Here is a 13617-nt window from a genome sequence, read left to right as displayed (position 1 = left end):
TCAATGACTTTCCCCTTGAATGAAATGCTGCTACGTATATGAGCAGAAAAACAAAACTGGTATAAGGAATAGATAGCTAGTGGGAAGCGGCCGCATAGCACAGGGAGATCAGCTCTGTGCTTTGTGACCACCTAGAGGGGTGAGATAGGGAGGGTGGGAGGGAGGGAGATGCAAGAGGGAAGAGATATGGGGACATATGTATATGTATCACTGATTTACTTTGTTATAAAGCAGAAACTAACACACCATTGTAAAGCAATTATACTCCAATAAAGATGTTAAAAAAAAAAAACTAGTACAAGGAGATGGAGAGACTGGGAGTCTTATTTTCCCAGCAATTAACTTTTCCTCGACCATGACCTTCCCTTTGAGTCTCCTAGACCTTGGGGATGATCGCAACCCCTTGGGTTGGGTGTTTGCAACCCCATCTTCACTAGAACCTCTATAGTTAACTTTGATTTTTCCCACTCCGTCTATCCATCCCATGTATGCAGTCAGACATTTGATCTTGGACTTTTACTGACAAAATATCCTTGAATATAACCATTTCTTTTCACTCCCACTGCTACTGCTTTTGTCACTGCCTTAACTAGGGCTTTATCTTTAAGTCCTTTATATAAATATATAAATAAAATATACAAATAAATAAAATATAATATTAATTCTGATGATTTTAAAGTCTTTTCTTGATAAAGACTTTTCCTGATAAAGATACACAATATCTTATATAACTATTTTTGTATTATCTGTTCCTTTCTTAGAATTTTAGTCATATGATTCTATCTCTTGGTATGTCTAGAACTTTTTGATTGAATGCTGACTATTTTATTTGGCTTTTAAATTTTTCTCAGTGGAAATGTTGTTTTGCTTCAAAATATGTTACTCTACCTGGAAGTAGCAAATCTTCAAATTACAATTTTTTAAATGCTTTCAAATATCAATACTATAGGTGTCACAAAATCTAGAAAAATGACATTTGAAAATTAACTACTGCCAGATGTGTCTCTATAAAACTTTTTCCCCACTCTTGTAGCTATATATTCTTTAACTGCCTCCTCATATGACAGTTTATGTGTTTTAGAAATAAAATTTTCAGAAATAAACTTTGTAGTTTATAGACATAGATTTCTTTTAACATGGTTGATTAGAGTTTGCTTTTAGTTATTAATAGTTTAGAAAAGTTTATTTCAGCGTCACAATTTATTATTGATAATGTCACATTAATTTTCATTGTTAACTTTGAGAAAACCTCTATGGATTACTTCCTCATAAATATTTACTATTAAAAATGCATTACTGATTTCAGTACTGCTATAGGATTGTGCATTACAGGAATTCTGATAAAATACTCATTCACACCATTCCATTACACACATTATTGATGGGGTATATCCTTTTATTTATTTATTTATTTATTTATTTTTGACTGTGTTGTGTCTTCGTCGCTGTGCGCAGGCTTTCTCTAGTTGCAGCGACTGGGGGATACTCTTTGTTGTGGTGTGCAGGCTTCTTATTGCGGTGGCTTCTCTTGTTGCAAAGCACGGGCTCTAGGCACGCGAGCTTCAGTAGTTGTGGCTCGCAGGCTCAGTAGTTGTGGCTCACGGGCTCTAGAGCGCAGGCTCCAGAGTTGTGGCACACGGTCTTAGTTGCTCCGCAGCATGTGGGATCTTCCCGGACCAGGGCTCGAACCCGTGTCCCCTGCATTGTCAGGTGGCTTCCTAACCACTGTGCCATCAGGGAAGCCCCTGGAGTATATTTTTTTTTGTTTTTTTGTTTTTGCGGTATGCTGGCCTCTCACTGTTGTGGCCTCTCCCCGTTGCGGGGCACAGGCTCCGGACATGCAGGATCAGTGGCCATGGCTCACGGGCCTAGCTGCTACGCGGCATTTGGGATCTCCCCGGACCGAGGCACAAACCCGTGTCCCCTGCATCGGCAGGTGGACTCTCAACCACTGCACCACCAGGGAAGCCCTGGAGTATATTCCTGACAGCAGGAAATTTCCGTTTTGACTAAGCATTGAAGAAAACTGAATCTTTGACTTATCTTTCACATGCCTGGTGATTGAAATAATTTTCCACAGAATAACTTCTGGTTTTATATTTTTCAGTTCTTTTTTTCTTCTTCAAATGCACATGCTTTGAGAGCTGTGAAGTGCAAGACATGGCTATACTGTAAGGTGGTTTTTGTCCTTACGCTTCTGTGTCTTGTGCTAGTTAAGTCAGTAGAGTAGTCAGTAAGAGTACTGGAAGTTATTCCTGTAATGGGATATTATACAGTCAGTTACATATGGTGGTGTCTGAAAATCACATAATAGCCTCACTTAAAACATGTCCTTAGCCAGATTTCAAAAAAGCCTGTGACCAATCCAATATGATCCAACATAGCGGACTATGATAGAAGGAAAATTGGCAAAGAAATAGACGCTGGTCTTACCTGATGGAAGTTAAAATATCTCACTTTTGACAATTTTGCAAAAACCTATAATTACATGAACTAATTTCTAGGGTTCTTCGTAGGACCTAAAAAGGAACCCATAGAGTTGTGGAACAACAATAGAAGCTACTGTGATGAGAAGCCCCGGCACCACAACAAAGAGTAGCCCCCACTCGCCGCAACTAGAGAAAGGCTGCACGCAGCACTGAAGACCCAATGCAGCCAAAATAAAAATAAATAAATAAAAATAAATAGATTTATCTCTTAAAAAGTAATACTCAGGTTTGAGTCATGAGAAATTTGATGAGGAGAAATTAGCTAATGTTTTCAGAACTTTTAAAATATCAAACTCAGTCTCTAAGATCTTAGCATTATATACAACATCGGTTACTTATTTGTGGTTTGGGAAGGCCAATTTAAAATTTTCTCATCTTACTGTATTGAAATTCATGGCCCTAATGTTTTCCACGTTGACTATATGAATGATGAAGAAAAGTCAATCATGTATTTCATTTCCAACTGGACAGAAAACAATATTTTAAAAAGTGTTTGGACTACTGACTTTTGATTTCTTCTAAGGCAAATGGATAGGTAATTTTTATTCCCTGATTAGGAGAAAAATGGTGGAAGAGGGCAGGGTTAAGAATTAAGATTTCAAGAGCATGAGAGGTAGATGGCCAACCAGAGTTCCTAAGGTTCGGTGCCTGTAACTGTTGCCGCCGCTTAAGCCTGCCAAAGCAGTGGTACGGCTGCTGCGCTCGTGTTTGCTCCCTCTAGAAACGTTCTTGCCAGTAGTGGCGGCAGCGGGACTCAATTACCCCCTTTTTTCACTCTCTCCAGAAGCTCCAGATGGCGTCTTCCGTGGGCAACGTGGCCGACAGCACAGAACCAACGAAACGCATGCTTTCCTTCCAAGGGTTAGCTGAGTTGGCACATCGAGAATATCAGGCAGGAGATTTTGAGACAGCTGAGAGACACTGCATGCAGCTCTGGAGACAAGAGCCAGGCAATACTGGTGTACTTTTATTACTTTCATCTATACACTTCCAGTGTCGAAGGCTGGACAGATCTGCCCACTTTAGTACTCTGGCAATTAAACAGAACCCTCTTCTGGCAGAAGCCTATTCGAATTTGGGGAATGTGTACAAGGAAAGAGGGCAGTTGCAGGAAGCAACTGAGCATTACCGGCATGCATTGCGTCTCAAACCAGATTTCATCGATGGTTATATTAACCTGGCAGCCGCATTGGTAGCAGCAGGCGACATGGAAGGGGCAGTACAAGCTTACGTGTCTGCTCTTCAGTACAATCCTTATTTGTACTGTGTTCGCAGTGACCTGGGGAACCTGCTCAAAGCCCTGGGTGGCTTAGAAGAAGCCAAGGCATGTTATTTGAAAGCAATTGAGACGCAACCGAACTTTGCAGTAGCTTGGAGTAATCTTGGCTGTGTTTTCAATGCGCAAGGGGAGATTTGGCTTGCAATTCATCACTTTGAAAAGGCTGTCACCCTTGACCCCAATTTTCTGGATGCTTATATCAATTTAGGAAATGTCTTCAATGAGGCACGGATTTTTGACAGAGCTGTGGCAGCTTACCTTCGTGCCCTAAGCTTGAGTCCAAATCATGCAGTGGTACATGGCAACCTGGCTTGTGTATACCATGAGCAAGGCCTGATGGATCTGGCAATAGACACCTACAGGCGAGCTATTGAATTGCAACCACATTTCCCTGATGCTTACTGCAACCTAGGAAACGCTCTCAAAGAGAAGGACAGTGTTGCTGAAGCAGAAGCTTGTTATCATACAGCTCTCCGGCTGTGTCCCACCCATGCAGACTCTCTGAATAACCTAGCCAATATCAAAGGAGAACAGGGAAACAGTGAAGAGGCAGTTCGCTTGTATCGTAAAGCATTAGAGCTCTGCCCAGACTTTGCTGATGCCCATTCAAATTTAGCAAGTGTATTGAAGCAGCAGGGAAAACTGCATGAAGCTCTGATGCATTATAAGGAGGCTATTCGAATCAGTCCTACCTTTGCTGATGCCTACTGCAATATGGGAAACACCCTACGGGAGATGCAGGATGTTCAGGGAGCCTTGCAGTGTTATACTCATGCCATTCAGATCAGCCCTGCATTTGCGGATGCCCACAGCAATCTGGCTTCCATTCACCACGATTCAGGGAATATTCCAGAAGCAATTGCTTCTTATCGCACTGTTCTGAAGCTTCAACCTGACTTTCCTGACGCTTATTGTAATTTGGCTCATTGCCTGCAGGTTGTCTGTGATTGGACAGACTATGATGAGCGAATGAAGAAGTTGGTCAGCATTGTGGCTGACCAGTTGGAGAAGAATAGGTTGCCTTCTGTGCAGCCTCATCATAGTATGCTCTATCCTCTTTCTCATGGCTTCAGGAAGGCTATTGCTGAGAGGCATGGGAACCTCTGCTTGGCTAATATAAGTGTCCTTCATAAACCACCGTATGAACATCCAAAAGACTTGAAGCTCAGTGATGGTCGACTGCGTGTAGGATACGTGAGTTCTGACTTTGGGAATCATCCTACTTCTCATCTTATGCAGTCTATTCCAGGCATGCACAATCCTGATACATTTGAGATATTCTGTTATGCCCTGAGCCCACATGATGGCACAAACTTCCGAGCGAAGGTGATGGCAGAAGCCAATCATTTCATTGATCTTTCTCAGATTCCATGCAATGGGAAAGCAGCTGATTGCATCCATCAAGATGGTATACACATCCTTGTAAATCTGAATGGTTATACCAGGGGTGCTCGAAATGAACTCTTTGCTCTCAGGCCAGCTCCTATTCAGGCAATGTGGCTGGGGTACCCTGGGACTAGTGGCGCGCTTTTCATGGATTATATCATCACTGATCAGGAAACTTCACCTGCTGAAGTTGCTGAGCAGTATTCTGAGAAACTGGCTTATATGCCCCATACTTTCTTTATTGGTGACCATGCTAATATGTTCCCTCACCTGAAGAAAAAAGCCGTCATCGATTTTAAGTCCAATGGGCACATTTATGACAATCGGATTGTGCTGAATGGCATCGACCTCCAAGCATTTCTTGATAGTCTATCAGATGTGCAAATAGTCAAGATGAAATGTCCTGATGGAGAAGACAACGCAGACAGCAATAATACAACTCTTAATATGCCTGTCATTCCTATGAATACTGTTGCAGAAGCAGTTATTGAAATGATTAACAGAGGACAAATTCAGATTACAATTAATGGATTCAATATTAGCAATGGACTGGCAACTACCCTGATCAACACTAAGGCTGCCACTGGAGAGGAGGTTCCCCGTACCATTATTGTAACCACACGTTCTCAGTACGGGTTACCGGAAGATGCCATTGTGTACTGTAACTTTAATCAGTTATACAAAATTGACCCATCTACTTTGCAGGTGTGGGCAAATATTCTGAAGCGTGTTCCCAATAGTGTACTGTGGCTGTTGCGTTTTCCAGCAGCAGGAGAAGCTAATATTCAACAGTACGCACAAAATATGGGCCTTCGCCCGAACCGTCTCATTTTTTCCCCTGTTGCTCCTAAAGAGGAACATGTTCGGAGAGGCCAGCTGGCTGATGTCTGCTTGGACACTCCACTCTGTAATGGACACACCACAGGGATGGACGTCCTTTGGGCAGGGACCCCCATGGTGACTATGCCAGGAGAGACTCTTGCTTCCCGAGTTGCAGCTTCCCAGCTCACTTGTTTAGGCTGTCTTGAGCTGATTGCTAAAAATAGACAAGAATATGAAGAGATAGCTGTGAAACTGGGAACTGATGTAGAATACCTGAAGAAAATTCGTGGCAAAGTCTGGAAGCAGAGAACATCTAGCCCTCTGTTCAACACCAAACAATACACGATGGAACTAGAGTGGCTCTATCTACAGATGTGGGAGCATTATGCAGCTGGCAACAAGCCTGATCACATGATTAAGCCTGTTGAAGTCACTGAGTCGGCCTAAATAATGACTGTGTGCCCAGGAGAATTACCCCTGTAGCTGAGCCTCAGCCTTCTGGGGGAAAGGGAACTACTTTTTCAATATCATGTTGCAGATGGGTGACACACAATGATAAGAAATAGCACAGCCAGACTTGCTTCCTGCATGATCATGACAGGGAGAGACACAAGAGATGGGAAACTGCTGTTCCACAAGGAGATTCCATCGAATTTTGCCGCAGCCAGGTGTCTGGAAGGTCTGGAAGGTAAGTCTGGAAGGTCTGATCTCCCTTGGTCTTCCAGGGGATGGATGGTTAGTGTGGAAGGGAGATAGAGATTGCCCAGCCGTTTTGTGATTATCATGGATGGATTGAGTCTTCTGAATTAATTTTTTTCTTTCTATTTTGGGTATTGGAGCTTTTAAAAATGTTTGGTTTCAGGTATTTTTATTCATGTGAAGTGTATATGATTCTCTTGAGATCAGGTGTTAAGCTGAAATATTCCTTGTTTTAGTTTCTGAACTCTACAGATAAATGGGGACTTTGCTGGTGTAGTCTTTTTCTAGGTTTTATAAACCGCTTGAGCCTGTGTCAGTCATTTTAGTGTCTGACATAACGTTTGGAACTCTCAGTGCTTTGTTGGTTTGTAGATGATGGCTTCAATTCTTTTTCTGGTCCGTTTCCTTCTTCCCTTCCCCCCACTTTAAAAATTCTCCTGTAACTTGGCTAACAAAAACCAAGTCTGATTCAAAACCTCCCAGAGTGTTTCTCTTAAACACATCATCTGGTGCCAAATGAAGATTCTTAGGAGTGCTTATTAATTATGAAGGGCACAGTTGTGGTACTGTGACTGATGATAATAATAATGGATTTTTGGCCTAGAGTTTTGTCCTATTTCACCAGTGTTTTACTGTTGACTGCCCCTCTATGCTGCTTCCAAAAGTGATAGTGTGTGATAAGATGTTTACTTTCATTTCTAAAGTTTGTTTTGTTTTAGGTGAGTCCTGTTCTTCCTTTTTCTTTCAGCAGAAATGAAATTCCAGGTAAGTATAAGTATTCAAATATTTGATCAGTAGTTCACAGTTATCTCCAGTACATTCAATAACTTTCATCAAAAAACATGTTATAGGTAAAAAGCTCTGAAGGACCAGCTATGTATATGATAATTATGTTTCAGGCCTTCTAGGGTATTATATATAATAACTTGTCTTCTGGTCGTGGTCTTGAAGTCTTTATGGATTCAGCCTCAGTAGTAGCGAACTGCACTGCTACTTGGTTTGGAGTACAAATTAGACTTTAACCCTCCTGGAGGTAGAGTTTTTGGTATTGAAAACCATAGGAATGAAATTATTGTATTTCAACAAAGGATCGAGGGCTTGAGGCTTAAACAAGCCAACATATGTGTGGGAAGCAGTCAGCCTTGAGAGCACCTTCGGACATGCCAGGCATGCCGCTGCTGCTCGAAGGGACTGTCCCTACTTGTTCCCCTCCTTGTTCCATTCCATGGGAGATAAATCACCAGGGCCCAGAAATCAGAAAGAAAGTAAAATGAGACAAGCAAAGCTGTCTCCCCCTGCACATGCAGGTTATTTTGGATGATTCTGGGTTTATGGGTTTTCTCCCAGGGAAGTTAACCTTGAGCCGAGACAGTCATTAGATAATGTAAACCACCGTCTGGCAACCTTCCCTTTTCTAGTCTATATAATCTGTACCTGTAGCATAATAAAACTTACCTTGCAACCATCAGTTGTCTTGGTCCTTCTGACCCCATTCGTTGGTGCTACTTCAGTTCCTTACCCCGTCCCTTCTGACCCTGGGCGGTGAAATCCTCTTTCTGAGGCTGGTCCATGGCAAGTGGCGCCCGAACAGGGACCTGAAGCGTGAAGGCAATTAAAAGGAAAAGAAAGTGCAGGTAAGAGAACCCTTATGCAAAATATGTGTGGCCACGAGTAAAAGTGAAACTAATAGAGGCATAAGGCAACAGTCAGAAGTAAAAGAAGATGGGGCAAAAGGGCTCCAAGGAGCGTGAATTATTTGCTCAGGTTTTACTTTCCATGCTTATAGCTCGGGGTAATAAAGTTTCTACCTCACAGTTGACTGAATTTTGGCAGCATATCCATGATGTATCTCCCTGGTTTCCTGATGGCGGCTCTGTGACACAGAAATCTGGCAGAAAGTTGGAGAAGATTTAAAAAATTATTATGAGTCTCGAGGGCCTACTCATACTGCTGTTGTTACATTTAGTTTGTGGAATCTGATAAAAATATGTTTAGGTTCTTCTCATGATAGTGTTGATTTGAATGTAAAGTCAGAAAAACATAAGCCTCTGACAGAAGACAAGACTGTATTATTAGCTACTGTGTCGCCACTTCCTAAACCAAAAGAGCTAATTAATTTAAATATTTCAGATGAAGAGGAACATTTTGACTTAACCGATGAGGCTTTTAAACATAAAAGAGAGAGAAAAAAAAAACATAAAAGAGAGAATCACCCTGAGGATGATTTTCTAATGGCTATGATAGATAAGTCAGTGAAAAAGCTGCAAATTAGTAAGGACTGTCTTCCTCAAAAATCTACATCTGTAAAAATGCTCAGTCTCTTGCAACGTGCTGTATAAGCAGCAATAAAACGAGGAGAAGATCCTATTTTCTGTTGTCCTGTCATAGAAAGACCTGATCCTAATCATCCTCAACAGGCTATTAGGGAGCATCAGGCTCTTCCTTTTAAAGTTTTGAAAGATTTAAAATCTGCTTGTGCTCAGTATGGGCCCACTGCTCCTTTTACTACTGCTATGGTTGACACTATTGCAGGAGAAGCTCTTTCCCCCGCTGATTGGAAGTCTATTGCACGAGCTTGTTTAAATGGTGGAGATTATTTAATATGGAAGTTTGATTTTTATGAACGGGCTGCTGAACAAGCAGAAAAGAATGCTACCCATGATATTCCAGTGGATTATCATATGCTGATTGGGGAAGGACCATATATTTCTTTACAAGATCAATTAACTTATACCTTTGTTGCTTATCCTCAAATAAATCATTTGGCATTACAAGCCTGGAGGAAATTACCTTCTACACACAAAACTGAGGATCTTTCAAAAATGAGACAGGGACCTGATGAACCATATGCTGATTTTGTAGATAGATTGTTACAGGCGGTGGGGAGACTCATTGTGGAGATAGACTGTTACAGGCGGTGGGGAGACTCATTGTGGATGGACTCTCTGGTACAATTGTAGTTAAGCAACTTGCTTTTGAAAATGCTAATAATGCATGTCAGGCTGCGATTCGACCTTGGAGAAAACGGGGAACACTGGAGGATTATATTCGCCTTTGTGCAGACCTTGGGCCTGCTTATATACAGGGTGCTGCTAGGGCTGCAGCATTAACTAAAGTGGGGTTTAAAAACAATCAAAAGAGAACAAAGACTAGTTTTCAATGCGGAAAGGCAGGTCATTTTGCTGGAGAATGTGGATCTTTTCATTGTAACCCTGCTCCTTCCTTCCCTACTCAAAAACCTCCAGATGGTCCGAAAATCCCTGGTTTATGCCCTAAATGCAATAGGGGAAAACGTTGGGCACGAGATTGTCGCTCAGTGGCCCACAGGGATGGGACACCACTGTCGGGAAACTCCTCCCGGGGCCTTCCCCGGCCCCAACAAATAGTAGGGGCAACGTCTGTGTATCCTCCTCAAACTATCAATCAGACATTAACCAAAAACAAAAACATACAATATCTTCGCTCTCCAGAGCAACAGCAGGAAGCACAGGACTGGACCTCAGTACCTCCGCCCGATATGTATTAACTCCTGCAATGGGTCCTCAGGCCCTCTCTATGGGCATCTATGGACCTTTACCCAAGGGTTTGATTGGACTATTATTGGGAAGAAGTAGTGTCGCCATGAAGGGTTTAACTATTATGCCAGGACTCATAGACTCTGACTACGAAGGAGAAATAAAAATCATGGCACCAACTATTAAAAATATAATAACGATTTCTCCTGGTGATAAAATTGCACAATTGCTACTTTTGCCCTTTGTACCTCATGGACAAATTTTACAACATCAAAAGAGAGAAACAAAGGCTTTTGGATCATCTAGTGCTGCCTACTGGATTCAGAAGATAGGGAAAGAATGTCCAGAAATGAAATGAGCCATGAATGGAAAGGTTTTTTCAGGTTGTTAGACACTGGAGCTGATGTCTCTGTTATGACGCAGATGCACTGGCCTAAACATTGGCCCGTTAGTCCTATTATTACAGAACTTCAAGGAATAGGACAGAGTTCTCCTATGCAAAGTAGTCAGTTATTATTATGGCAAGATAGTGAAGGCCATTCAGGATACTTCCAGCCTTATGTTTTGCCTGGGCTGCCTTTAAACCTCTTGGGCCAAGATATATTAAAGGAAATGGGAGTATTACTTTATAGTCCAAATTCTCATGTCTCTAATATGGTGTTGGATCAAGGATTTCTTCCCACAAAAGGGCTGGGAACAAATCAAAAAGGAACTGTCTATCCTATTGATGTGAAAATAAAAAGTGATAGACAAGGTTTGGGTTTTTCTTAGGGGCCTTGGATTCTCCTCCACTCACTGCTGGTCCAATTACTTGGCTGAGTGATGACCCTGTATGGGTGGACCAATGGCCCCTCACAAAGGAGAAATTAGAAGCTGCAGAACAATTAGTACTGGAACAATTAGGACATTTAGAAATTTGCAATAGTCCTTGGAATACTCCTATTTTTATTATCAAGAAAAAGTCTGGAAAATAGAGGTTATTACAGGGTCTAAGAGCTGTTAATAAAACTATGCTAATAATGGGAGCTCTTCAACTAGGCCTACCCTCTCCAACAGCCATACCACACAATTATCATCTTTTAGTTATAGATTTAAAGAGTGTTTTTTCACTATTCCTTTGTTTCCTGAAGATAGAAAACATTTTGCTTTTAGCTTGCCTTCCTTAAATTTTAAGGAACCCATGAGGAGATTTCAATGGAAAGTATTGCCTCAGGGCATGGCAAATAGTCCTACATTATGCCAAATATATGTGGCTCAGGCCTTAACTCCTGTGAGAAAAAGGTTTCCAACGTTATATCTCATACATTATATGGATGATATACTTTTAGCCACTGATAATATTTCTTGATTAGAGACTGCTTCCCAATTTTTACAACAATCCTTACAATCATTTGGCCTGGTCATTGCCTCAGAAAAAATTCAAAGACAATCTCCATTTTTCTATTTGGGAAAATATATTGATAACTCTACCATTAGGCCTCAAAAACTGCAAATTCGAGTTGATAATTGAAAAACATTAAATGATTTTCAAAAATTACTTGGAGATATTAATTGGCTAAGGCCTTCCTTAGAACTTACTACTGCTCAGTTAGAGCCTTTATTTGATATTCTTAAAGGTGACTCAGATCCTTCTACTTCACGATCTATGACTCCAGAGGATTTCAAGCTTTCCAAATAGTTAATAGAGCTATCAGCTCTGCACAATTAACTCAAATACATACTCACCTGCCCATGTCTTTAGTTGTTTGTCCAACACCTCATGTGCCTACTGCCATCTTATGGCAAACTGTTGGAATTATTGAATGGATTCGTATGAAAACTACATCCTCTAAAGTTATTAACCCTTATTATGAACTTATTATTAAGTTAATAATGCAAGGTAGAACTAGATGCTTACAACTTATAGGTATAGAACCTTCTCAAATTATTATCCCTTATTCAGTTAGTCAACAAAATTGGCTTTTTCAACATAGTAATGAATGGGGTCTTGTTCTTGCAGGATTTTCAGGTACCTTGGAATGCCATTAGCCTGCTGATAAATTGATCCAATTCAGCAAACTTAACTCTTATATCTTTCCTTCTATAATTAGGCAACAGCCTATTCCTCATGTACCTTTGGTTTTTACAGACGGTTCTTCTTCAGGAGTGGCTACTGTAATCATTGACGACGGAACAAAACTCATTAAACAAACTTCCTTGACTTCAGCTCAACGTGTTGAACTGTATGCTGTCATTATGGCTTTTAAACATTTGCCTTCTATATCTTTTCATTTGTTTTCTGATAGTAAATATCTTATTAGCTTATTATTTCTTCTGGAGACTGCAACCAGAGGATATACTAATGACCCTGAATTATCATCCTCTTTTTGTTTACTTCAACAGCTTATTCGTTCCCACGATGGTCCTGTTGCAGCTCTGCATATCGTGCTCATTCTAACTTGTCTGGTCCATTGTCTAAAATGAATGCGACTGCAGATGTTTTAACTCGATCTAAACGTGATCTTTATCCTGTGCATTTTCCTCCCAAAAATAAAGTTAAAGTTACTCTTCCTCCTCAATCTCTTTTCCCTAAAGCAGGACATATCCCAATTTACCGTCCTCCTCCTTTCCGTTCGTCATGCTGTCAAGAATGGCTAAGGTATTGCATTCATTATCTTCATACTGTTGGTACTCATGGTCCATGTCCTGGACACCCTCATATTATGGTAAGTTATGATCAAACTGCTTCACAAGCAGCACAGCAATCGCATGCTTTACACCGTCAGTCGGCGGCTACATTACGCAAACAATTTTCCCTTCCTCGTGGAGCCGCCCGACAAATTGTTAAGCAATGCCCACAGTGCTTACCTCACCTTCCTGTTCCACATTATGGTGTTAATCCTCGTGGATTATTACCTAGTCATTTATGGCAAATGGATGTTACTCATATCCCGTCTTTTGGGAAATTACAGTTTGTTCATGTCACTATTGATACTTATTCTGGTTTCCTCTGTGCTACAGCACAGACCCGAGAAGCTACTAAACATGTTATCACTCATTTATCACACTGTTTTGCTTTCATGAACCTTCCCAAAATTATTAAAACAGATAATGGGCCCACTCACACTAGTGTTGCTTTTGCAACATTTTGTAATTCATTACAAATTACCAATATTACAGGCATTCCATATAACCCTCAAGGACAAGGTATTATACAACGTGCAAATAGACCTTTAAAGCTAACTATTGAAAAAATAAAAATGGGGGAATTATATAGAACAACACTACATAACCTTATAAATCATGCTCTGTTTATTTTAAATTTTCTCACTGTTGACAGGGGAAAGGTTGGTGGCTGAGCCAAGATTGGCCTTTCAATCTCTGGAGGTCCTCGGGAAAGATCCGCTAACCAGCACTTGGCGTGGTCCTGATCCTGTGTTGATTTGGG

At 41.0% G+C, this 13617-nt stretch overlaps 1 protein-coding gene across 1 annotated transcript; it reads left to right on the top strand.

Annotated features, from left to right (window-relative positions):
• The first annotated feature begins 1994 nt into the window (after positions 1–1994).
• On the top strand, positions 1995–8732 carry LOC309807645 (UDP-N-acetylglucosamine--peptide N-acetylglucosaminyltransferase 110 kDa subunit-like). Its single transcript, XM_082627476.1, has 2 exons — positions 1995–6664; positions 7395–8732. Exon 1 carries the CDS (start codon positions 3283–3285, stop codon positions 6421–6423), a length of 3141 nt encoding a protein of 1046 aa, XP_082483602.1. The 5' UTR covers positions 1995–3282; the 3' UTR covers positions 6424–6664; positions 7395–8732.
• Positions 8733–13617: the final 4885 nt, after the last annotated feature.

This window comes from Mesoplodon mirus (assembly GCF_964341445.2).
Source record: "Mesoplodon mirus genome assembly, chromosome: 7".
Taxonomy (NCBI): domain Eukaryota; kingdom Metazoa; phylum Chordata; class Mammalia; order Artiodactyla; family Ziphiidae; genus Mesoplodon; species Mesoplodon mirus.
This window is presented reverse-complemented; position numbering and strand designations above follow the sequence as displayed.

What these genes read in the sequence shown, in the direction of transcription:
- LOC309807645 (XM_082627476.1), top strand. Translation starts at nt 3,283, where the DNA reads ATGGCGTCTTCCGTGGGCAACGTGGCCGACAGCACAGAACCAACGAAA.